We start from the raw sequence: 25,341 nt of genomic DNA, 5'->3' as shown, positions 1-25,341 counted from the left end.
GTGTCAGATTACCAGATTTGACTCATTGTAAGTGGCAGAAAACCTAGTTCAAAACAAAAAATGAAATGCAGAGCCTCATCTTCAATGGAATGTCCAAGATGCCAAAGGGACTCACATTTTGGCCTAAGAGTGAGGCCTATGGCTGCCAACAGCCCCCAGGGCTGCATTCTCTCCCAGGACGCCTTACTCAAGTCCTGAGATCCACTCTGATTGGACCATGCCCATCACTGAACCAACCAACTGTGGCCGGGGGCCGAGGGTGGGGCGGTTGGGCACACAGTCTATCTGATCAGCCTTGGTCAGGATGGAATCGGTCTGCCATGAGCAGGAGAAAAAGGAATGGATTCTGGGTGGTCAAAAAGGCAACCAATGTCCACAGCGTGTGTTATGCTTATATCCACGAGAAGTGTCTGGGTAGACGCCCACCCAAATGTTGAGAGTTTTCTCTGGGTTATAGTGCCTGGGGCAGAGTCAGATGCCTCTTTTTGCAAAATCAGCCCCAAGCTTTATCCTGCCTAGTAGAGGGATCCCCACTGAAGACTCCCTCTGGTCCCACTAGTATCTAAGCCTTGCTGGAGGACCAGTTCTGGAATTACTGAAGACCCTGGGTCCCCTAAGGCCCGCCTAAACTCCAGTTTCCCAGCCTCTGCTGGGGCCCACCCTAGGGGCCCAACCTGAACTCCAGGCCTTTTGCCCTCCTGTTGAGAAGGGTGGCAGGATTGATGTCTGTGCACTTCAGCCTGAGCTGCAGCCTCCATCCTGGAGAACTGCTTGGCACCAAGACGTTCCCACCCCTGGAGACCCCACCCCCCGCCCAAGCCAAGCCCAAGTCATTACTGACCCCGTACCCATACCGCTTTGGACGCTCTTGCCACTTCTCCCAAAGCCACCCCCTCCCAGATCAGTTTCCAAACCCTGATCTCAGCTCCACCGTGCCACTTACTTTTTTCCCAAAGCAGCCGCTGTGGCCACTCTAAGGCCACACATGAGACCAGGGACAGGCAGTACTGTTGCATGGCATTTTATTTCTGATTGGAGCCATCAGCTGTGTCTGACTCAGTTTGTCCCAACCCTTTGCCCTGCATCGCAGCCGCCCCTTGGAGGCTCTTCTTGCTGCCGTTGAATTGTTTTTGGTAGATGCTTAGCTCCTCGTGGTACTTGGCTCTCAGAAGAGCTGCCCTTTGTTCATAGGGCTGCTTGTCGACGTCTGTCGTCGTAGACCACATCCTCGCTGAGGCCTTTGCCACCTGCGCTACCGACCAGTTTGGGTTCTCCCTCTTGAGCTGGGCATAGTTGTCTTGGCAGAAGAGCAGGAAGGATGATGGAGGCCGCCTGGGTGCCTGGGGGTCCCGCTTTCTCCTTTTCCTCTTCCCGCCCACGTAATTCATCATCTCCTCCTGGTATCGGGCTTTGTCGAGCTTGGCCAAGGCTTCATATTTGGCCTTTTCGTGCTTTGAGATGGACCTCCATTTTTCCGAACACTTTCTAGAGAACTCTTTAAAGCCAAGGTAAGTGTTTGGCTGCTGTTCCTTGAACTTGTTTCTGTAATTCAGCAAAAAGTGGATGTAAGAAGAGACATTTGCCTTGGGCTTCAGCTGGATTTCTTTTCCCATGTTCATGAGGTCATTTTTTTTTTTTTTCTGGATCCAGTAACTTGGACAGCAGAGACTTTTGTCCCCACACTCCAGGAGTAATTAGAAGGTGCTCTGCTGGCGGTGAATTTTTCTCTCTGTAAGAACTGCAGGCAAGGGACAGCCTCTTCAGGGGCGGCGGCATTGTTGGATCAGAGGGGATTGTGACATCACTGGCAAGCTGGCCCCTTCAGGCCAGACCGGTGCTGGGGCATTTGCATACAGGTGCTCTTATTGGTTGGGTCCTTGGAGGTCCACCTTTGCTTCTCAGGCAAGGTGATGGTTCGTGGAGAGAAGGCTCTGGAGCAGCCGCTTCCCCTGGAATATTTCTCCTTGGCTTCCTGGAGGCAGCAGGCTTTGCTCGTGGGGGAGCGTCCCATCTCTCGGGTGCAGTAACGAGCCATGGGGTCTGCCTTCCTCGCCCTGGAATTGTCAAGACGGCACAGCATCCAAAGACAGGCTGGAAATAATGAACATGAGGAGATGGATGGCTCCAGCACTGTCGTGATGAAATGCGAAGTCTTTTCTGTTTCCCTTGAGCAGTGGCAGCTCACACCGTACCAAGCGTTTAGTAGTAACTCTAAAAATAATCAGGTATGACAGCTGTGACTCGATTCCTGTCAGGACAAAGTTGTCTAATTTAAAACCCAAGCACCTGGGCTGTAAGTCTGAACTCTTCATTTCTCTGAAGGAATCTGGGGGGTTGTGGAGGAAGTGGGGAGAAGCTTGAGATTTTACTAATTCCACTGGAGTCCATGGAAGTGACATGGAAGCCTTCGCCTATCAGGAGGTCCCCCCCCTCACCCTGGTCTCGGGGGTCCCTGTGTCTTGGGGCTACAGCACAAAGCTCTCTAGCAGCTACACTCAAACTGGTTGGCTTCTGCATTGTGGAGAAAAGGGCTGCAGATAGTCCACCAGTCTTCCAACAGGAGGAGAAAGAAAAGAGAATAAAAGTGTCTTTTATTGACCTTTGGACACTGCAAGGTATTTGATTGTTTGGTAATAGTGTTAATACAAGTCAGTGATTGGTGATAGAAACGGAGTTTACAGGCCTAGAACACCGAGCCTCATTAGCAGAAAAATTAACCTATTTAAGGTAAAACAGCCACTAACAGGTTGGAATCTGGGTGGGAACCAATTTGCCTGACTCAAGCCTGTGCTTCATGCCCCCTGCACAGAACTCCGCCTCGGAGGCTGAGGGTCTGGGTACCTGGCCTCAGCAGCTGAGCCCCACAGGGGAACTTGCCTAAGCCTCGATCACTTTTTGAATGTTTGCCCAGGCTGTTCTCAGGGCTCCATGACCGATTTCAACCTCCGTCATATGTCAAAGAAAGGTGGAAATTGACTAGAGTCTCCAATTCTGAATTCTAGCTGCAGTTCCCACGAGGTGGCCAGGCTCCCCAAACCAGCCCCCTCCTTCCCATAAGCCTGTGACTTCTCACCTGTGAAATCATGGTGTGGAATCAGTGTTCCACTGGCCAGGAAAGACCCTCCAGGTGACATGCTGTAGTTTTATGGCTAGATTGGTGTCGGGGGTGCCGTAAGATATCAGACGCCAGCCCAGGAAGTCTGGGCCAGTGTGGGAGGCAAAGGGGTCTGGCCAGTGGGAACAGATTACTCTGGGGACACTTCTCAGCCTAGATGGCTTTTTTCCACTCCGGTTCTTTCTCCCAAGGGGCAAGAGGGTGGCTCTTCTGTTTGCTGGACTGGAGCAGGGCTGCCAAGATGAATGAGACCCTGCTCTTTCAAGAGGGAGAAGGGTGGGTTGTGAGGGAGAACTCGCCTAATGTCCATACATGTTAATCAGCTTCAGCTCAGACTCACAAAAACACCCAGCAGCTTCTGCTCACAACCTTTCACCCCTCTTAGGATGATATAATCCAGGATTTTTTTTTAAATTTTTTATTTTTTTTGCTTTTTAGGGATGCACCTGTGGCATATGGAAGTTCCCAGGCTAGGGGTCGGATGGGAGCTGCGGCTGCCAGCCTACACCACAGCTATAGCAATGCCAGATCCGAACCACGTCTGCGACCTACACCACAATTCACGGCAACGCTGGATCCTTAACCCACTGAGCAAGGCCAAGGATTGAACCCGCCTCCTCATGGATACTAGTTGGGTTCTTAACCCACTGAGCCACAGTGGGAACTCTAGGATCCAGGAAGATTAAGCCCAGGATAACCATCTGGAGCCTAGCAGATCCAGGGAGAGAAGGGCAATGGCAGCCCTTTGGGGCTGGGGCCACACTCCTGACTTGGAGGAGGGAAGCCAGAGGCCCCTTTGTCTAGGGGAGGTGGACGTACACCTGACTTTTAACTCGATGCTGTGCCTGCAGATATCTGAGCTTCGCTCCTTTCCAAACTTCTCTAGCCTTCTCCCAGCCCTGGGAAGCTGCCCCATATGGACCACATCAGTGGCTGCTCTGCCCTTGGCTCCTACTTTGGTTTGGTCAGTGGGGACCCCAACAGTAGATCAGGGCGAGAGGGAGGTGAAGTCAAGGTCAAGGTGTTTGCTCTCTGGCTTCCTCCCTGTGGGGTCACCAGCAGCGGGCTCCCCATGCCCTGACCGAAGGCCCCGGCTATCCTTAAGCCATCTTCTCTAAAGGACTCTCTCCTGAGTTCCCTCTCCTTGTTCCCTCCTGCTGAGGTTGTGAAAAGTCTTACCTTTTACTAGCCTCTGAGCATTTTGCTGTCCCTTGTGGCTTTCTCTACCTGCCCTTCCCTTTGTAAATAGTCTCTTTGCTAAACACTCCTCAAATTATTCTAATTTGAGAGGCCATCTGTTTCCTGCTAGGACACTGACCAATGTGAAATGTTTCGAACCTTCCACTGTGAACAGCCATGGAGGTGGCTAAATAAAGCAGGTATGGGCATCCATCCAAAATAGAAGCGTGTGGAGCTTCTGGAAGCCCAAGTGCTGGGCAGTCACACAGCCTGGAGTGGTCTGCAGGGACCACTGTGTCTGCTGGGTGGTGGCAGGGTGGGGCCACCTGGCTTAGGAAGAAGTATCTAATGTCCTTTGTATCATGAGTTGACCTCTCAGCAGGGGTGCTCAGGATGGTCGGGTAGTAAATATTACAGGCTTTCTGGGCTGCACATTTTCTGTTGCAAGTTCTCAGCTCTGCCATCGTAGCTCAAAAGTAGCCAGAGACAGCAAAAGAGTGGCTGTGCCCAGATCAAGCTTCATAAACACCAGCTGTGGGCCGGAGATTGTAAGCCTGCCCACCCCAGTCTAGAGATGAGAGTTTAGTATTTGCAAACTTGTTTTTTTTTTGTTTTGTTTTTTCACGGCCACACCCACGGCATATGGAAGTTCCCAGGCTAGGGGTTGAATCGGAGCTGCGGCTGCGGCTGCCAGTCTCTTCCACAGCCACACCAGGTCTGAGCCACATCTGTGACCTCCACTGCAGTTTGCAGCAACACCGGGTCCTTAACCCACTGAGTGAAGCCAAGGATTAACCCCACATCCTCATGGCTTGTCAGGTTTTTAACTCTCTGAGCCACAATGGGAGCCCCAGTATCTGCCCACTTTTCAATTGCAGTCTCCAGGAACCAATACACTTTACATCGTGACCCGTTTATGCACATGCACACTCCATGCTAAGAAGGTTCATCCACTGCCTAATGTGTGTCAGCCTCTCTTCTAAGCACTTGACTTGTATCAGCTCCTTTCGTCTTGGTAGCAACCCTGGAGGGGGGTGGTGCTCTTTTTATCCCCCTAAAGATAAGGTCTCTAAGCACAGAGTTCAGAAACAGAAGTTTTATGACACTGTACTTACTATGTAAGGGACACCCTCGTCTTTTTCTATTCTATTCTGCCATAGTCTCCTCTACTTTATTTTTTGATTGAACATGCACCCCACACATGGTCTGATCTTATGACCATCTGTGGATGGATTTGAAAAACACCATTCTGGCAGGCCGGAACGGAGCTCCCACCTCGGAGGCGGTGAGGGCCTCTTTGCTGGGCAGCGATAACATAATGTGGAACGGACGTGGCCTCTGGAGCCAGACAGATGTGAGTTCAAGTTCGAGCTTCACTTATTAGCTGGGTGACTTTGGGCAAGTCTAGCTTGTTTTGACCTTATCTGGATCAGAGTGAAATAATAAAGCGGTGACGATGAACTCACTGAAAGGATGGGAATAAAAGCACGCCCCCTCCCCTCCAGTGCGGGCGGGACCTCGGGACTTGCTTCTCAGGAACAGAGTATGGAAAAGGACAAGTGGCATCTTTAGAGTGGAGGAAGGGGGCAGAAGCCACCGTAACCAAATGACCAAAGAAAAGACTATCGCGAACAGGTCACGCCGACATCACTTCCGCCCTGCTCTGATGTGCTAATAAGATACCGCACATCATTAGGGGCATTCCTCCCCCAAACCCCTAAGGCTGGTCTGACCGTGAGAAAATATTAGACCAAATTAAAGGGCAGTCGGCAACATACTTGAGCAGCACGGGAATGTCAAGGGCTTGAGAAAATCAGGAAAAAACCCCAGAAAGTGACACAGCCTAGAGGAAACTCTGTGGACAGGATGGCTCAGTGCAGTGAGAAATGCTGGCCTGTGTCCTGGAGCAAAAAAGGGGCCTGAGTGGGAGAACTGGGGCGACGCGAATAGTCTTCCATTGGGCGAACATTACTGCACCAATGTGGATTTCTTAGTTTTGCCACATGGACCAAGCTTATCTAAGATGCTACTATTAAGGGAAGCTAGGGGAGGGGTAGACAGGAAATTTCTGCACCAGCTTTGCAATTCTATGCTCATTTCAAAATAAAGTTGTTTTGTTTTGTTTTGTTTTTTCTAATCTCCCAGCTGCTAGGACTGTGTGCCCAGGGTTTGGGGCACCTTGCTCTCGATCCTTCCCCAGGATTCCTAGGGCAGATTCTACCCTCAATTGCAGTGGCATATGTCCTGGCACATCTTCTTTCACAGTGTCTCTCACATTTGGGGCCACACATCAAATGTGAGGAGCTCTTAGACATCCCAGGCCACGACAACAACGGCACGAAGAGCCGAAGTCCTTGGCGGGGGCAGGTGACAAAGGCTGCGAAGCTTTCTCTCCACCCACACCCCCCCGCCCCCGCGCCTCTGCCCCTCCTCCTGTAGGAATCAGTGGTGGCACTCACCCTCTGAGCGAGGTATCTGTGGCAGGTAGAATCACGGCTCCTCAAAGACATCTGAATCCTAAGCCCCAAAGCCTATGAATGTGTTACCTTCTGTGGCCAAAGGAACTTCACCGAGGTGATTATGCTAAGGATTTTGAGATGAGAAGATTATCCTGGATTATCCGAGGGGGCCCGATGTCATCACACGGGTCCTTAAAAGAGGAAGCCAGGAGTGTCAGAGTTAGACGCGGAGATGTGATGACAGATGCAGAGAGGCAGAGGCAGAGAGGGATTTCAAGATGCCAGACTGTCGTTGGCTGTGAAGATACAGCAAGAGACCACAGGCCGAGACATGAAGGCGACTTCTAGAACGTGAGAAAAGCAAGCCAATAGATTCACCCCTAAAGCCTCCGGAGAGAGGGCAGCCCCCAGACACCTTGGCCTTGGTACAGTCATAGCCATTTTGGACTTCTGGCCTCCAGCATTGCCAGATAATAAATCTGTGTAGTAAATTGGCGGTAATTTGTGAAAGCAGGAATAGGAAATGAACTCAGTATCTTTCTCATCCAGCTGGTGGTCTGTAACTATTCCTGTGCTATTCTTAATCCCTGCTTGTGTTACGTTAAAGATGAAAAATTTATGCCACCACTTATTAGATTAGTTGAGGGAGCAGGGAGCATGATCTACTCAATTTCACACACTTCTTCCCTGACTCGCTGACTCATGAAGTCACTAATTCACTCATTAGCTTGCCAATTAATTCGCTCTTGTGTTCTTTCAGTTCGTTCACTCACTCATTCACCATTTATATACACACGTGTGCATGCTTGCATGTGCATGCACACACACCTCGATAAATAGCTGTGAGTTGCTAGAGCAGCGTGGCTGCTGCCTTGATGACCATTGGGAAGCAGTGTTGGAGAGAAGGAAGGTGGTGGTAGAGAAAGGCCTCTGGAATTTCCTAGAAGCCAGACTGGCGGGGAAGGCAGGGTCACAAGCAGATGTGACCATGGTAATTGAATAGAAATGGTGATAATGCTTTCGATATATCATCTCCAGAAGCCTAGAAAAAGAGATGAATTTGTCCAGGGCAAATGAGAAATGCTGGATTGGACCCTGGAACAAAAACTGAGGGGATGTAGGTGGAAGAAATGGGGAAATGTGAATCAAGTCTTCCATTGAGCTAATGGTCCTGTAACAATGTGGCTTTCTTAGTTTTGCCACATGGACCATAATGCTGTAAGATGCTAATATTAGGGGAAGCCGGGGGAGGGTATATGGGAAATTTCTGTACTGTCTTTGCAGCTCGATTTTCATGTCACAGCAATGGGTGGCAGAAGCAGCTCTCAAACTCAGGTTGCTTGGACTGGGAAGTCTAGAAGGCTATGTGTTTTGCCTCTACTGGTGATCTAAGAACTCCCTTGGGCTGGGGCCAAGGAGCAGAGGAAGCTGGGAAGGAACAAGGCCAAGTCTTGCCGGAGAAGAGCAGGTGGTAAGAGATAAGGTGTCTAAATGCCAACACTTAGAGATTCCAGGGAGACTTTTCTCTGCGCCGATCCTGGTGCCAAGGGCATCTGGTGAAGTTCTCGGTTCATAGGATGCCCGAGTCCCGCAGGCAGACTCACCTGGATGGCCCATTGAACCTCACCAGCATCTGTGGGTATCAGCATCTGCGGGTACACGCGGAGCCTGGGTCCCCTCCATGGGCAGAGGCTGGCCAAATCCTAGTGTGGGCTCAGCGCCAGCCCCCCGGACAGGTGGGCAGGAAATGGGGCAGACGATCAGCCATCAGAATGGGGTCAGCACGGTGGGGGCCAAGCATACCTGTTTCCCTTTGGCAGGATGCCGCAGAGAGGGAGCAGGTGAGATCAAGAACAAGACCGGCTCTGGGGAGATAAGCCCCACAGCGAGCAGTGACTACCCCTTGTGGGCCTTGGAAAAACCCCACCCTTTTACCACAGTGTAGGAAGAGTGGCCTCTGATCTTTCTGTCCAAGCCTCTGCCTCAACCACAGTGGACACCGTTTGTCTGTCTGACACCCCTCCCTTTTTTTTTTTTTTTGTCTTTTAGGGTCACACCTGCAGCATATGGAAGTTCCCAGGCTAGGGGTTAAACTGGAGCTGCAGCTGCCGGCCTACACCATAGCCACAGCAGAGCCAGATCTGAGCCCCGTCTGTGACCTACACCACAGCTCACGGACACGACAGATCCTCAACCTCCTGAGCGAGGCCAGGCATTGAACCCATATCCTCATGGATATGAGTCTGGTTCATAACCCACTGAGCCACAGCGGGGACTTCACCCCTCCCTTCTTTTGAGCACTGGGAGAACTGTCTCCCAGACCAGTCATGGGGTCTAGCAGGAGCTGTGCCCTTGGGCCCAGGACTGGACACATCCCCCCAGCTAGACTAATCAGAGGCTTCCAGGGAGCTTTTTCTAACTGGACCCTAGGGAAGAGAATGCTGTCTCCTCTCTGGAGGTGACGCTGCAAGGGTGAATCAGGGAGCTGGTCGGCGTGGCCGTGGTTCCATCTTCCAGCAGCACCTCCTGCAATGGAGGGAGGTGAAGCCAGCAGACACAGTGGAGCAGAGACAGCCACAGAGTGAGGGCCCCGCACATATGCGTTGCTGGCTCTAGTCATCGCTGAGGGCAGCTATGGTTTGAGGACAGCAGCTAGTAATTTCTTCTCTACTCCATGCTGGTTTGATCTGGATTTCTACCACTTGAAACTGCAAATATAAGCCGTTAACTTAGATGTGATGGGGGTAAGTGTTACGAAAAGATAGAAACTCTCCCCTCCCCCATTTCCCGGTCTTCCCTCCTCCCCCCTCTGCTTGTGTTCGCTCTCCCAGGCTCATGGCTGGGTCTCTGGCTTGCTGTTCAGAGAGTATATGGTCTCACCCATCGTGAGCCCTTCATGATAGCAGGTACTTTTTGAGCACTTGTGGCGTGGAAGCCCTGTACTGAGAACTTGTAAAGCCGTTATCTCAAGGAAGCCTCCTGGAGTTGTACTGGGTGGGTGCTGTCATTATCCTTATTAAGTAGATAGGGAAACAGGCCCCAAACAGGTCGGTTATTTGCCCAAAGTTAGGCAGCTGGGAAGTGCAGAGATGAGACTTGAACTCAGACAGATGCCTTCCAGGCCCACGGGCCTCTACCCCAAACTGCTTTGTACTCAGTAAACGTTAGTCCCTCTGCCCATGAATCTCCCTCCCTGCATGGAGAGATGGCCAAGAATTGTGGCTGCTGTATCTTGTAGGCTTAACAGGAGTGTATGAGCCTCACTGCCTCACCTTGTGTCATCACAGTCACACCATGAGATGCCCACTGGGAGAGGACGTGCCTCTCCGAGAGGGAGCACAACCTCCCCTAGGTCACAGAGCCAATAGATATGGAAGCAGGATCAGAATCTGTCTCCATCTGACTCGAGGACAGCTCACTCACTTACCTTAGTATCCTTGGGACATTTGGTTCTCCAGCCACCTGGGAGGCTCACTCCCTCCGCCAGGGCTTCAGAGCTGCCTCCTAGAGGGGGAGGGGCAAGCACCGAGGGTGCTTGAACTCAGAATGGCAGTCGAGTGGCAGGCAGAGGCTGGCGTGGGAGGCTCGTCGATAAGCCATCTGCAAACATTTCCTCTGGATGAGAAGTATTATCCAAATGTAATTCCCAGAGGAGGCAACTGTGAGGCATCCCCTCCCTGGAACGGGGGCATGTCCCCTCTGCAGTGACAGGCAGAAGCTGGGCAAGGCTGAGAAAGCAGAAGCTGGTGGAGGCCAGGCTGGGGCTGCCTGAGGGAGAGAGGGAAGGCAATGCTGGGTACCACGCAGTGCCCTTCCCTTTTACCCCTGCATTGTGCTGACACCAGGGTGGATGCAGACATCTCACTTCCCCCAGGTAAAGGAGGCCAGGCTGTTCTAAGGCCTGCCTATTCCCTGTGTTCTCTAGAGGATAGAGTTTAAGGCACCAATAAGATCCCTTTCCCTCTCTGCTCAGACTTAAGCAGGGAGTAAAATAGGTCACATTTGTGAGACACCTACTGTGTGTCAGGCACAATCCTAGACACATTATAAGCAAGAGCACAGGAAGCCTGCTGCACAGATATAGAAACTGAGGCTCAGAGAACGTACCACACATGCCCACAATTCCCAGCCAGTTAACAGTGGAGCCCAGATTCAGACACAGGGCTGTCTGATTCCAGAGACCTGGCCTTTAAACCTTGATCTTCTTAAGTCTGTTGCCTTCGTGTAGAGGAATAAGACAGGTGATGGCCCAGACAAGAGGCATCTCCACCTGGACAGAGACTGGAGCTGGGAAGGGGAGAGGTTCCAGGTAGAGTGGGAGTGCACCTCTGCCCTCAGGCTCTTAATATCCATGTCCTGTTCCTGAGCCAAGCCTGGTAGGGGTGGGCTTTAATATTTTCAGGCATGGGGACCCTCAGATTTCCAGACTGGATTTCAGGTCTAATTTGTAATGACAGAGACTTGGGTTGGGGGCCAGGAAACAGCCAGCTGAGGGTCCAACAATTGGTCAGGGCCCAGACTACTTTTATTTTATTTTATTTTATTTTGATCATCAAAATCATGTATTATTTTTTAATTATTTTTACTTTTTCCATTATAGTTGGCTTATAGTGTTCTGTTAATTTCCACTGTATAGCAGTGACCCAGTCATACACATATATATTCTTTCTCTCACATTATCCTCCATCATGTTCCATCACAAGTGACTAGATAGATGTACTTTTTTCATTTTTTATGTTTTATAGAAGTTAAGGTGATTTATAAGGTTGTGATCATTTCTGCTGCCCACAAAGTGATTCTGTTATACATGTGCACACATCCATTCTCTTTCAGATACTTTTCCTACATAGATTTGGCACAGAATATTGGGTGGAGTTCTCTGTGCTATCCAGCAGGTCCCCTTTGGCCTATCCCTCCATATACCTTATTGTGCATACCAGACCGCTTCTACATCGGATCCCAGTCATACTGGGAAGACGAATGCACAAGGTGCAGGACAAGAGTGATGGGTGGGAGTTGCCATCGTGGCGCAGTGGTTAACGAATCCGACTAGGAACCAGGAGGTTGCGGGTTCGATCCCTGCCCTTGCTCAGTGGGTTAATGGTCCTGCGTTGCCGTAAGCTGTGGTGTAGGTTGCAGACGCGGCTCGGATCCTGCGTTGCTGTGGCTCTGGCATAGGCTGGCAGCTACAGCTCCGATTTGACCCCTAGCCTGGGAACCTCCATATGCCGCGGGAAGCAGCCCTAGAAAAGACAGGAAAAAAAAAAAAAAGAGTGATAGGTGAGGGGCAGCCACAGAGGTGGAAGAGATGATGCTGGGAAACCCTCTTCCCAAATCTCCTCTGGGAGAGCCAAGCCTGTGGGGCCAGCCTTCTCTTCATCAATGTGTGAGCCCAGTCCCATCAGCTGATTGACCCAGCTTGAGTCACATAACTGCCCTGATCCAATCAGCTGTGGCCTAGGGTCAGGAGACCGCCCCTTCCAGGAGCTGTGGGTGGATGGAGGGAGGCTGATCTTCAATGGCTTCTAGCCCTGGAAAAGGAGTAGAGCTGCCTAATGTAGACCTGGAGGCAGGAAAGGAGAGAGTTGGGCGTGGCCTGAAAGGTTTTTGGGGATCCAGCACAAGCCCCCTGGTCCAGAGCCTGGCACCCCGCACCAGTTCCCCTCTCCAGACCCCACCCCATTCTGTTCACTTCAGCATCATGGACACAGCCTCTCCTCAGAGACAGGTGACCCCTCACCCTGGCAGCCCTGCCCGCTGGGCAGCTGAGGTAGGAATAGAAGTCACTGCCGGGGGCCTTCTCAGCAGGCACCCCCACCCTCCAGCTCACAGCCCCAGGACATGGTGATGACACTCTCACCCCAGCAGCAAACACAGCCAGGAGCTCTGTCCCGCAGCCTCCTGGGCTCAGACATGTCCTCCAGGGAGCAGTGTGCCTGGAGGAAATACATTTACCTGATGGGGTATGTGTGGGTTCCTGGAGCTCATAATTAGCTGAGCAGCGAAGAACCCTGCTAATTTGTTGAGTTTGTTGAGTTTATTGTGTTGCTTCTGGGGAATAGGGAACATTTGCCCACGCTGATTATCAGACTCCACTGTTGCTGTGCTGGGGCTGCGTTGCCATGAGAAGAGTTTCCCCAAAAGGTACCAGCAGCTGCCATGAGCACAGTGGGGACTGAGGGACCGAGGGACTGGGGCAGCACATCCTCACCAAGATGAAACCCCCCACCCCCCCACCGCCTCTGATCCCCGACCCCTCTGCTGTCCCCAGGCTTCCCTGTCCACCTGTCTTTTCCTCTGCTTTCCCCACCTATGCCCTCTGCTACCTCCAGCAGGACCTCATTCATTCATTCATTCCATTTCCAAGCGTTTCTTCTTCACCTGAGCGCTTTTTCCTAAGCCCTTCCCATGTGTCAGGCACTCTGCAAAGTCCTAAGGAAAGAACTGAATGGGAAGAAACAGCTCCCATCTTCAGGGAGCTCATGGTTTGATGGGGAAGCAGATCCCCCTGCACGATGTGCAATGAGATGAGCACTGTGCTGGAGAAAGTGCAGAGATTCTTTGCAAGAGAAAATAAGGTAGCAGGGAGGAAGCCCACTAGATGTCCTGGAGCCTCTGGCTGATGGATGAACAAGGCGTAGCTTGAAAAGGGTGGTGATGAGTCAGAGTGGACAAGAGTTTGGCCAGGAGGGAAGTTCTTGATCTTTAGAAACATTCAGAACAGATCTTGACTGACTGTTTGTCAAGAATGCCAGAGCTGGAATTTGGATAGAGCTGGGCAGTAGACCTAGGCCTCTGAAGTTCTCAGATAGGATGTTAAGACTGGTTCCCACCCTCCTGATAGCAAAGAAAATAGCCAGAAAAGATGCCCTACTGTCGAAAGCAAGAGGCTGCCATTTGCTTGTCTGATCATTCATTCATTCACTGACACAGCATGTGTAATAAAAGTACTTTGATCATGTTCCCCCAGTAGCTCCCCGGAAAAGCCATCACCCTTCATTCATTCATCCATTGACAAAGCATGTGTAATAAAAGTGCTTTAACCATTTCCCTCCAGCAGCTCCCCCGCAAGAGCAAACCCTCTCAGCCTGGATAGATCTTCCTGCCCGAGGCTCTGTGGCAGTCTACGTGCTGGCTGCCTGCAGGCTGCTTCCACCCCACCCTTAAGGCCTGAGCCCTTCATGTTCCCACCAGCCAGGCCTTGCACTTTCTGAGAATCCGATGCATTTGTTGCCAACTCTCCTGGTGCCAGTCATACTTGTTATTGTAATTATGCGACTTAAATTAAACATCACATAAACTGATGAAATATGAGTGTGAAAGGAAGTATAGTTGCATCTACGGAAACTAAATTGAATGCTTTGGCACAGTTCCATGAAGGAGCGTCTCTAAAAAGACTTGCTTCCTGAATATTAGGTGTGAGTGAGCGAGAGAACAGCATGCCCCGGAGCCCACTGCATCGGGGCAGGGACCAGGTTGGTCTCGTTCACCGCCGCATCCCCAGTGCCCAGCACAACGCCTGGCACATAGCAGGTGCTCCGTAAATAGTTGTTGACTGGCCAAGCTGTGGCAGAATTGGAAAAGGTGAGCAATGCACTGTGGGTATAGTTTATGTATAATAGATAATGCAGGGAAGAAACCTGTGGTCAAAGGAAGGAACTTGCTCCTGCATTAAATGACCTGGCAAATAAGAACACGACTTCAAGTATTTTTATATTATAATAAAATGTTTAAACTCAATGTATTCCTTTATTACTCCCTACTTAGAAATTATGTTTTACCAACCCATTGTTTCATCTGCAAGGCATCTATGATTGGTGTCAGTAAACTCTCTAAAGGGCAAGATAAATATTTTTGGCTTCACAGGTTATAGCTTCTGTCACAATTAGTCAGCTCTGCCTTGGCAGTGCAAAAGTGACAATATGTAAATGACTGAGCACAGTTGTGACCCTGAACCTCTACCGACAAAACAGACAGCAAACCGTCGTTTGCCAATCCCCGTTCTATGGAACTGACTTGCTCTGTGTGCCAGGCAATGTGCTGTGTTGCCACCACACCAGAGACAAAGAAGATTCTGTCCCCATGCTTAGGGAGCTCACCTTTGAATCAGGGAGAGGGTCATCAAGCCACAAAAATGATTACAGGTGTTCCTTGGTAGCGCAGCAGGTTAAGGATCCAGCGTTGTCACTGCAGCGGCTCAGGTCGCAGCTGTGGTGCAGGTTCGATCCCTAGCCCTGGAACTTCCACATGCCTCAGGTGCAGGGAAAAAGAAAAAAGATAGTTACAATTTGCTGTGCTCAGTACAATGCTGGGTCATGTCCAAGGTGCTGAGGGGACACAGTGGAGGGAACAGCTCCTCCCAAAGGGCCGGGGAGAGGGAGAGGAAAGGTGTGGTTAGGTTTATGGGATCAGTGATATTTCCCCAGGTGGTCATGTGGTGCAGCAGGAAAGGGCATTGCAGGCAGAGGGACTAGCATATGCAAAGGCATGGAGACGCGAAAGTACCTGGGGCTCAAAGTGGAACTCACTGGGGAGGAGAGAGATGAAAAAGTTTAGACTTTATCCTGGACATGGTGGAACTTTGCTGCTGGGTTTCCAGCAAGGCAGAGACTTGAGCCAGTGCCCCCACAGAGTATGGAAGATGGATAGGGCGGAGGGCACATCATGACCCATGAGGTGGGTCATGCAGTGGAGTAGACGTGGCTGTGGGAGCGAAGGGATGGAGGGAGTTAAGGATGATACGTGGGCAAGGGGACTGGGAGGAGGGTGCAGATCATGGGGCGAGGGCACAGTAAGGAATATTGGGGGGAAGCTGTGGTTTCTTCAGAGTATGGAAAATAACCCCCAAAACATATAGGTAGGCAGCTGGGAGTTGAATTTTTATAGGGTGGCTCAGGCCTCTCCGAACCGCCTCGACACCTGGGTGGGCAGGTTCTACTGGGAACCAGAGCCTGGGGAAGCTGAGGGGCCTCTTCCCAAAAATAAGTCTAGAGGCTGGCGGACTCCAGCAGCCCACGGCCACAAGGAACTTGCAGTCACCTCAGGCAGCCACCCAGTTCTTGAAAAATATGTAACATGATGGGTTTGTCTTAGGGAAAGAGTTTATTTCGACATGGCAAGAGTCATAGGCATTTGGCTAAAGGAAGATTGATAGGGAATCATTTGTGATGAGACTTGGGTTCAGGGTTAAGTCAGTAAAGGCTGAGAGGGAGCAGGAGTCCAACAAGAGCGTCGGGGCCTTTGCCACCACCTCCAAGACGCTTCCTGAGGGTTTCCTTGGTTGCAGCTCAGTGTCCCCTCCATCCCTCAGGGAGGGGAGCAGGCAGCAGGTGGGAAGGTTAGAGAGCTCGGGAGTACTGATGGGGTGGCAAGCACCTCCTATATGTCACACTCTCCCCTGCCAGCTTGAGGGATGGAGGGGTGGTTTATGCTTGGCACCAGAAGATCCTTCCAGCCTGAGTCAGATTCAGGCTGTGCATGTAGCCTGGTTAAGAGATAAAGCCCAGGAGTTCCCATTGTGGCTCAGCAGGTTAAGAGCCCAACATAGTGTCTATGAGGATGTGGGTTTGATCCCTGGCCTCGCTCAGTGGATTAAGGATCTGGCATTGCCACAAGCTGTGGCATAGGTCGCAGGTGCAGCTCGGATCCTGCGTGGCTGTGGCTGTGGCGTAGGCTGGCAGCTGCAGCTCTGATTCAGCCCCTAGCCTGGGAACTTCCATGTTGCCGCAGATGTGGCCCTGAAAAGAAAAAGGAAAAAAACAAAAAAAGAGATAAAACGTATAGGAGATGCACTGGGAGCACAGAAGCCAGAGGCTATTGACCGAGGCGCGGAGACTGTTGAGAGAAGGAGACGCGGAGGCTGAACCGTGTAGCTTACAGGCTTTGCAGGGAACCACAGTGGGTGTGGCTCCTCCTGGTGAGCACAGTGCCTTGTACACAGTATGTGCTTGGAGAGTAAACAAATGAATGAATGTCCCCTGAAGATGTCCATTTTCAGGGATGCTGAGATGTAAACCCAAATCTCCTAACATTCCTCCCTCTCAGGTTAAAGTTAGGCAGTAATTCCTGGCAGAGTCACTGCTGTCATCTTTTGGGGGAGTCTCAGCACCCCAATATCCTGACTGTACAAGAAGCTTCTTTAAAAGAAATACTTTCCACACAATCAGCTCTGACCTCTTCTATTACCGAAAGCAGAGCTTAGAGCTTTCTGCAGAGGAACTCAAAGCCACTTTTTCTATAATCAACTACATGCATTAAAGGGAGTGATTTTTTTTTTTTATTCTCCCCAAGCCAGATTCCATTAATGAAGCCCCATTTAACGGAAGTCAATTTACCAAAAAGAAAAAAAAAAGAGCATAATTGCTTAAGTACATTTTATGTTGTACTACGGTAGCAATTTCCTGGGCGAACTTGGAATTCCCCAGGCCCCCCATAGTGAAGTTAATGTGGACAGAAAGGTTTTGAAGGGGAGACTCTCTCTTTGTGTTTCTCTTCTTTAATTATGATTCTGACAGGGAGCAAAATTGAAGAGGATCCTGGAGGGCAAGGAGGAAGGCAAAGAAAAGGAACAGCATGGAATTCAGCCTCAACGGAGGACAGAGATTCCGAGTGGGATGGTTTGGGTTTGAATCCCACTTCTGCCACTTGATAGCTGTGTGACCTTATGCAAGTTTCTTAACCTCTCTGTGCAGCCAGGTGGTGCAATGGGGAAAGGGATAAATAGCAGTAAGTGCAAAGGCAGAGAAGCACAGAAAAGCAGCATGTGTTCTGGTTCACACAAGGTCTTGTATTTGACTGGAGAACGGGGTGCATGTCTGCGTGTGCATGTGGGTCAGGGTGTGATGTGCTCAGAGGGGAACGGCAGACAAGAGTCAGATCAGGAAGGCTTCACTGAGCAGGTGACACTTGATCAGAGGCTTTGAGGAAGTGAGAGGGTGAGCCAGGTGGAGGTGTGGGAGAAGAGCCCGCCAGCAGGCGGGGAGGAGAGGGACTGTTGAGTGCAAAGGCCCTGAGGCAGGAGTGGGCCTGGCTGGTTTAGAGCTGCACGATTGGAGCATCACACATAAGGAGAGGAGGAGACGGGAGAGGTAAAGACACACTGGCTTTTCTAAAGCCTGTGGGCCCTAGTAAGGTCTCTTACGCTAAGGATTGGAGCTATTGAAGATTTGTTTTTAATGAACTCTGTTCAAGTATAATTTACTTAAGCTTACCCATTTAAAGTGCACAGTTCTTGGAGCTTTGACAAATGCATACAGGCCATAGAACCACCCTCTCCTTCAAGCTACAGAACATTCCCATCACCCCAAAAGGGTCCCCTGTTCTCCTTCCCTGGCAGCTGCATCTGTAGCTCCCCCCTACTCCGGCAACCACTGCTTTCTTGCACTGTAGGTTCATCTTTTCAGGGTTTCATATACATGGGATCACACGCTATCTACTATTTTATCACCCAGCCTAACGCTTTTGAGCGTCCTTTATGTGTTGTGTGTGTGTCACTAGTTTGTTCTTTTCATTGGAAACTTTTTTTTTTCTGTCTTTTGTCTTTTTAGGGCATAGGGAGGTTCCCAGGCTAGGGGTCTAATCAGAGCTGTAGCCACCAGCCTACGCTGGAGCCACAGCGTCTGCAACCTATACCACAGGTCACGGCAATGCCGGATCCTTAACCCACTGAGCGAGGCCAGGGATCGAACCCGAAACCCCATGGTTCCTAGTCGGATTCGTTTCCACTGCGCCACAACGGGAACTCCTTCACTGGAAACTTTTGAACGAGGCATGGCACCGTCATGGCTGCAGGGTTTGACGTGATGACTCCAACTCTTAAGCCTCCCATTCTCTGATTGAAGATGCCAGGAAAACTTGCAAACGCATGTCGATGTCCAAAGGGGCAGGAGCAGAACAGAGTAGAGATGCTCCAGACCCTGAGAGTTTAAGGCTCAGGAATTAACAGGTGACAGGATTCCTAGGAGCAAGGGAAGGTGGGGGAGTATTGGGAGATGGGCAGTGTCCCTTCGGGCTCCTCTCGACTGTGCATCTGGGGGTTAAAGATGCCTCCCTGACTTCCTGTTCCCACCTTGATCTTTACTCTGGTCCTGCTCTGGGGACCCCAGCACCCTCCCTTCATTCCATTTTGCAATAAATGGGTCTTTGGTTCTGAATTATTCACTTCCCTTATGTAAATAGCCTCCAAGCTTTGTCATTGAGATAGAATTGAATTTGGCCTGAGGGGGAAAAAATCCACAATACTCTTTGTGGCTCCTTAGAATACTTAAATGACTCAGCCTGTAATAAACTACTTTAAATGGGATCTGGTAAAATACAGTAATTGGTTTCTGGAATAGCTCTTACCCTAGCAAAATGGGTGATATCCCTGGAGTTGGGTGTGTGTCAGCATTTTCATTCTAGTAAAAACTCTAGTTTTGCGGGCTTTGAAGCTCCTTGGTTAGTCTTTGTCTGACGCACGTCTATGGAGACCCACCATACCGGTGCTCTTCCATCGGCCCCTCCAGATCATCCCCCTCCCTTCTCCACCCTGTTCCACGCTTAGGAAGACTCACTCGTGAGTCTGCATCAGTGTGTTCCTGTGCCCTCTGGCTTCCAGTTGGGCCAGATCAACAGAAGCAGCAGCAGTAGTTTGGAGGAGGGGAGGTAGGAGAGTGAGATCTGGGAATTCGTTCCTTGCTCCCTTCCAGTGGGATTTGTGCAAATGGGCTATAGTTCCAAGCCACTGAAGATCTGGGTCCTGCATGGTGACCCTTTCGATGCCACTCTCTCCTTCAGGGATAAAGATTTCCTGCTCAGGTCTGTGAGTGGTAACCAGCAGGGAGCTCCCCACCCCCCACCCCCACAAGCCTCAGGATACTGCCCCACTCCCCATGGTAAAGAGTCCATTCATTCAACTGGAATTATTCTCCTGTCACTGAGCCACCTGTTTTCTGCTGGAAGCCTGACACACCTGCTTTATATGAAGCATCGTGTCAGGTGCTTACACAAAGATGAAGAATAAAGATGATGAAGAATAAAATAGCAGCTGCCAAGAGCTTTCTGTCTGCCAGAGATGGTGCTAAAGTCCTTTCTGCGTATCATCTCATTCAATCCATGCAACCCTTGGAGAGAGGGGTTATTATTATTCTCGTTTTGCAGATAAAGACACAGAAAGTTTAAGTCATTTTCATGAGCTAACACAGCTGATCCCTCTAGAGCCCCAGCTCCCCCCTCCCTGGGCTGCACTGCCCTCTTTGAGGCTTTGAGGCATTATCCTAGGGAGAGACACACCTAAATGAATTATAATCTGAATAACATGCTATAGCGTCACAATGGGGGAAAAAGGAAATTTATGTTTATCGAGCTAATATGTGTCAGATACTGGCCGAGCTTCTTTCCCATAAGGCCTCTCGTTTATTCCCACCAGCTTTCCAGGCTGCTGTCACTCTTCTCATTTTCAGAAAGATCAAGTAACTGGTCCTCGGTCACACTGGTAGTAAGTCGTGAGGCCTGGATCTGATCCCAGATCTGTGTGGCTTTAGACCAAAGAGGAGAGTAGGAAAGGCCTTCCTGAGGAGATGGCATTTGAGGGCATTCTGAAGTCATCTCAGGTGACACGGCTGGTGCAGGAGAGAGGGTAACTCATGGGTATATTCCAGGCAGAAAAGGCGAAGGCATGGAAAATGAGAATGCTTGGAATGCTTGGGTGTAAGCAGGGTGTCTGGGCAGGGTGGGGGCCAAGAGTGAGGGGCCATAATGCCTAAGGGGAAGCCTCAGGAGATTTTGTACCTGATTCAGATGAAGGGGGAGGAGCGGGAAGACACTGGGCATCCAGCCGGAGGCCGTGGGGCAGAGGAGAGTGTGGGAGGGGCTCCTGGGCTGCAGGAGAATGACCAGAGCCAGGAGTGGCATCCGGGGCTTGGCCCGACTGCCATGGAAGGGCCAGCATTGAGCAGAAGCAGGGGAGGGGTGGAAAGTGGGGAAAGCCAGTCTTGTGTGGGCACTGGGGAGCCGTGGAAGGTTCTTGAGCTCTGAGCAACTCTAGGAGGAAAGATCTGATTGACTTGAAAGATGGCTCAGAACACAGCTGGTCGAGAGGCTGGACAGTAACCCTAACCCTAACCCAAACCCTAACCCTAACCCTAACCCTGGTGCTCCACCCACTGAGCTGGACTGGCTGGAAGGCAGAGGAAGCTAGTCTAAGGGAGGAGGGGCAGCCCGGCAGTGTGGGAGTGGGGTTGGGGGCGCCTGTGGAGGTAGCAGGGACAGGGGCAGGAACCAGAGGAGTCCAAGGGCCTGGTGATTGACTCCTCGGAGGCCCTGTAGCAGAACCTCTGCCTGGGATCGGGGGCGGGGTGTGCTGAACCTCTATTGGAGAGCGCGTGGGCTGGTCCTCTGCCTGGTGGCTAGACCTTTGCTGGGGGATCTGGACCTTTGCTGGGGGTGGGTGTGTGGACATCTGCCTGGGCCTGCGCCTCTCTCCTGGGTGGCTAGACCTAGGCTGGGGGTAGAGGAATGGGCTTCTGCTCCGGGGCTGAAGGATTACCCCCTCCTTTCAGCATCGCAGGGAAACCCAGCAGTGGGAAGAGCCCCTAGAGGAGCCACCTCAGGCTCCAGGCTCCTGGAGGGCGGCTGTGGCAGCACAGCGCCCCCTTCTGATGGGCCTGGGCAGAGGGCCTAGCATGCCTGGGCAGTGGGGAGACTCCTGGGTGCCCCGTCTCAACCACCCGTGGTCCCTGACCCCTTGCTTCCTATCCCCGCAGGTTCACTGGAGCCAGCCTCCCGGCCCCCGTTATCAGCAGCAAGAACTGGCTGCGGCTGCACTTCACGTCCGACGGCAACCACCGGCAGCGCGGCTTCAGTGCCCAGTACCAAGGTAGGCGGGCCGGGCTGCGGTGCTTCCTGGGCCAGCAGCAGACAGGACACCTGGAGCCATCCTGTCCCCAAACGGGGCCGATGTGGCTGCCATGTGTTCTTGCCTCTGTTGCGCTGTTCTGATTTGCAGCCCCAGGGGTCTGCTTACTATAAGGCGATCGCGGAGAAAAAGAGAACTACCTGGGTGTTTAAGGAAAGAGAAGAAAATTTATTAGAGGGGAAAGAGGAGAAGGTGACTGACCCTTGAGAAGAGCCAGCCCCCCGCCCTTCTCGCAGGGCCTTCTTATACCCCAGGGATGGGCAATTGGATTCCCTGAGGCGGGGGGAGTTTGGTTTATCTTTTGCTTGCAGCTGAACTCTGGTGGTCACATGTAGTCATGAGAAAGTCGAAGGTGTCTCATGGAAGGGTGGTCTCGTAATCCTGAGAAAGCTGGAGGTGTGTGGTGTCCCACGGCGAGGGGGGGAGGGTCTCGTCGTCTTGGGAAAGTTGGCACCAGCCACGAAGACAGGATGTTGCCTGAGCTAGGCAGTCTGTCTCATGGGTCAGGATAAAGAGCCATTGTAACAACGAGCCCCCATGTAGCCCCTAACACATGTCTCTATCTGCCACTGTGGTCTGTTGCCCAGGGATGGACACTTCTCGAATCGTGTAGAACTGTGTGCCCCGAGCTGCCCCTCTTCTGGCCAGGCTAATCACAACCTTTATACCATGGGCCTCCTGAGAGCTGGGCACTGTGCTAGGCTCCTGGTCAGCATCGTCTCACTAAATCTTCATCATTACCCTGTGAAGTAAATACTGTCACCAATCCCATTTGAGGGTCAAGGGAGCTGAGGCCCAGAGAAATTAAGCCAGTTTCCCAAGGCCATCTGCACTCCCACCTTTTGAGTCCAGAGCCCACCCTTTTATGCAGCAGAGTGTGGCCTACCCCGGGATAAAGTGAGGGAGCGGCCCTCATTTCAATCCTCCTTCATTTTACGTAGAACACAGATGTGGGACAAATGATAGGCAGACCAACTTTTGGGAGCTCCCTAGCTGAGATGTTCAACCTGTGAAGCGCTGTGGGGTGGCAAGAGGGCAGAGTGAGGGCGGCAGGAGGAAACTGCAGGTGAGCAGATTTCTGCTCCAATCTCAAAGAATTTCCTGACTCCGAGAGCCGCCCGTACAGGGAGTGGATTAACCCCAAAGCGGGGAGCTCTCCAGGCCTGGAAGAGATCCCAACATCCAGCGGATGGGTGGGAGTAGATGCCGGCACTCCTTTCAACCTTGAGTCTGTTCCAAGTACACAAAACTCATCAACACCAAGGGTCGCCTTCAGACTTGCTCATTAAGCCTTCAACTAGCGTTGGTGACAAACTGAGGTTGGTTCTAATTGAATTGACAGGGAGCTGGCATTGCCCACCTACTAAGTAGAAGGCCCTGCTGTGAGGCCCCTGGGGAATATGAGAGGTGCGATCTGTGCTAAGTGAGAGAGTCCGGAAAATTGGGCACAGGACGCTGGCTTGATGGAAGAGGGAGCTGTGATCCCTGTCTCATGGCTGCGTGTCAGGAAGGAGCACGGACTCCCAGTGGAGGAGATCCTGGCAGCTCGGCCTCGCTGCCTCACCCGGGAGGCTGTGAGGCTCAGGCTGGGACTGCGAGCACACCGCACCCCGGAGGTGGCTGTGGCCAAGCAGAGGTCCCTGGGGCTGGGCTCTCAGGCTGGAAACCCAAATAAAAGCCGTACTGGAAGCAGCAGCGTTACTTTTAAAATCTAAAACTTTTAGGAACAGCCTCCTTTCCTTAGTCTTTAGTAGCAGGACTCCCTGGAAATATTTTTAAAAATAAGCAGAAAACCAGCTGAGTCTGATGGGCTTCACAAAGCCTAGCTCTGAAAACTTTCCTGTAGACATTTTTCTGCCTCCAAAGTTGGGCCTTTGTGGGAGTAAAGCTCCTGTCTGGATCTTTCTGTTGTGTTTTCTAAAAGAGAAAAGCAGAGATGAATGCTATTGTTTCATCTGCTTAAATAGGTGCTAGGTGCTTCTAAAAGTTCAAGTTTCTGGGGCCCCATTTGTCACCCTCATAGGATAAGCTTTGATGCCAGACTGCAGGCAGCAAGAACCCAGACCAGGCAGTTTCCACAAGGTCAGGAGCACACATCCACTGCACACCTACTGTGCAGCAGGCCCTGTACACGTGTTGCCCCATTTGATCCTCCCCACGGTGCAGCTTGTTTTAATTTTTAAAATTTTTGTCTTCTTAGGGCCGCACCTGCAGCATATGGAGGTTCCTAGGCTACACCACAGCCACAGCAACACAGGATCTGAGGCGTGTCTGAGACCTACACCACAGCTTACGGCAATATGGGATCCTTAACCCACTGAGTGAGGCCAGGGGATCAAACCTGCAACCTCATGGATGCCAGTCAGATTCATTTTCTCTGAGCCATGACCTGAACTCCTGCCGTGTGTTTTTAATTCCCATCTTTCATTTGAGGAAGCTGAGGCTCCGAGAGTCTAACCCAACTCACCCAATACACACAGGTCACTCAGCCTGTGGGTGGTGAGGTTCAAATCTATTCACAGACCCATGTGAGTTTTTTTACGAAATCACAGGGCCTTCACCCCTGGTACTCTGTGTGCCTCACTTTTCCTATTTGACTGGTAGCTTTTAAACTTTGTTTTGTTAATTTCACCCCACCATAAAAACACACACTTTCCATCACAACCCAGGACACAGAGATATATCTGTAGAACTAAAAAGAAAATGTCACCAAGGGCTATTTACCCTCAGTGAGGGTGGTGCACCCTGAAAATTTCGTTTCCAATTTTTCGTGTTCGTGACAACCTCTCAATCAGCTTCTGTCCAAGACGATAGCAGGGAACAACCCATGATCTGAAAAACTGTTTTCCTTATGACCGTCTCAAGAGCAGGCCCTCTTCTACCCTCTCTCTGCCTCCCTCAACGTAGCCCAGAACAGGATTTGCACATTCGTGTGGGGCAGCCTTTGCGGAGGGCTTGCTGAGTGTCAAGACCTTGGCATTTAGTCCTTCATTCAGTCCTAACAGGAACTGAGTGAACAGGCGTTACTCTTAGCCCTGGTTTACAGACGAGGAAGAGAGTGGCCGAGAGGGTGCATAGCTGGCGCAGGTTTCATAGATAGAGGGTTGGAGCCCGGGTTTGAACTGCAGCTGTATTGATCTGGATCTGGCATCCTGATACACGGTGGTATGTGCAGATTGTGTCAACACATGATTCTCCCCTGGGGACAAGGGTTTTCAAGACTGAGGGTTCATAACACAAGGGTCTACAATAATCATTAAAAACTTGGAGTTCCCATCATGGTGCAGTGGTAAATGAATCCAACTAGGAACCACAAGGTTGCGGGTTTGATCCCTGCCCTTGCTCGGTGGGTTAACGATCCGGCGTTGCCATGAGCTGTGGTGTAGGTCGCAGACGCGGCTGGGATCCCGTGTTGCTATGGCTCTGGCATAGGCCTGTGGCTACAGCTCCGATTGGACCCCTAGCCTGGGAATCTCCATATGCCATCGGTGCGGCCCAAGAAATAGCAAAAAGACAAAAAAAAAAAAAAACCTCAACTGGTAACGTCATCAAGCAGGGTTTCTCAACCTCTGCGCTATTGCCGTCATGGCCTGGATGATTTTTCGTGGGAGCCAGCGCTGGGTCTTGAGTGACCCTTAGCAGCATCCCTGGCCTCTACCCACTGGATGCTAGAGGCCAGCAGACCCTCTGTGCAC

At 51.3% G+C, this 25,341-nt stretch overlaps 2 protein-coding genes across 3 annotated transcripts in view; one reads left to right on the top strand and one right to left on the bottom strand.

The window, feature by feature from the left end:
• The window catches only part of CSMD2 (CUB and Sushi multiple domains 2), a 648,967-nt gene that overhangs the window by 285,997 nt on the left and 337,629 nt on the right, over positions 1-25,341 (top strand). The window contains exon 6 of the mRNA XM_047793175.1: positions 21,495-21,607. Coding sequence (XP_047649131.1) covers positions 21,495-21,607 — 113 coding nt within the window. The remainder of the gene's footprint in view (positions 1-21,494; positions 21,608-25,341) is intronic.
• Positions 1,015-10,450, bottom strand: HMGB4 (high mobility group box 4). 2 transcript variants are annotated; one of them, XM_047793177.1, is made up of 3 exons: positions 10,181-10,450; positions 6,754-6,944; positions 1,015-2,211 (listed from the first exon to the last, which is right to left on the bottom strand). In XM_047793177.1, the coding sequence occupies exon 3, from the start codon at positions 1,617-1,619 to the stop codon at positions 1,023-1,025; it is 597 nt and encodes a 198-aa protein (XP_047649133.1). In that variant the 5' UTR covers positions 1,620-2,211; positions 6,754-6,944; positions 10,181-10,450; the 3' UTR covers positions 1,015-1,022. The 2 variants fall into 2 exon arrangements, with proteins under 2 accessions (XP_047649133.1, XP_047649134.1); XM_047793178.1 differs by lacking the exon at positions 6,754-6,944.

The sequence above is a fragment of the Phacochoerus africanus genome, chromosome 8 (genome assembly GCF_016906955.1).
Source record: "Phacochoerus africanus isolate WHEZ1 chromosome 8, ROS_Pafr_v1, whole genome shotgun sequence".
NCBI classification, from domain to species: domain Eukaryota; kingdom Metazoa; phylum Chordata; class Mammalia; order Artiodactyla; family Suidae; genus Phacochoerus; species Phacochoerus africanus.
Note: the sequence above shows the minus strand (reverse complement) of the source record. Positions and strands in the feature narration are given on the sequence as shown.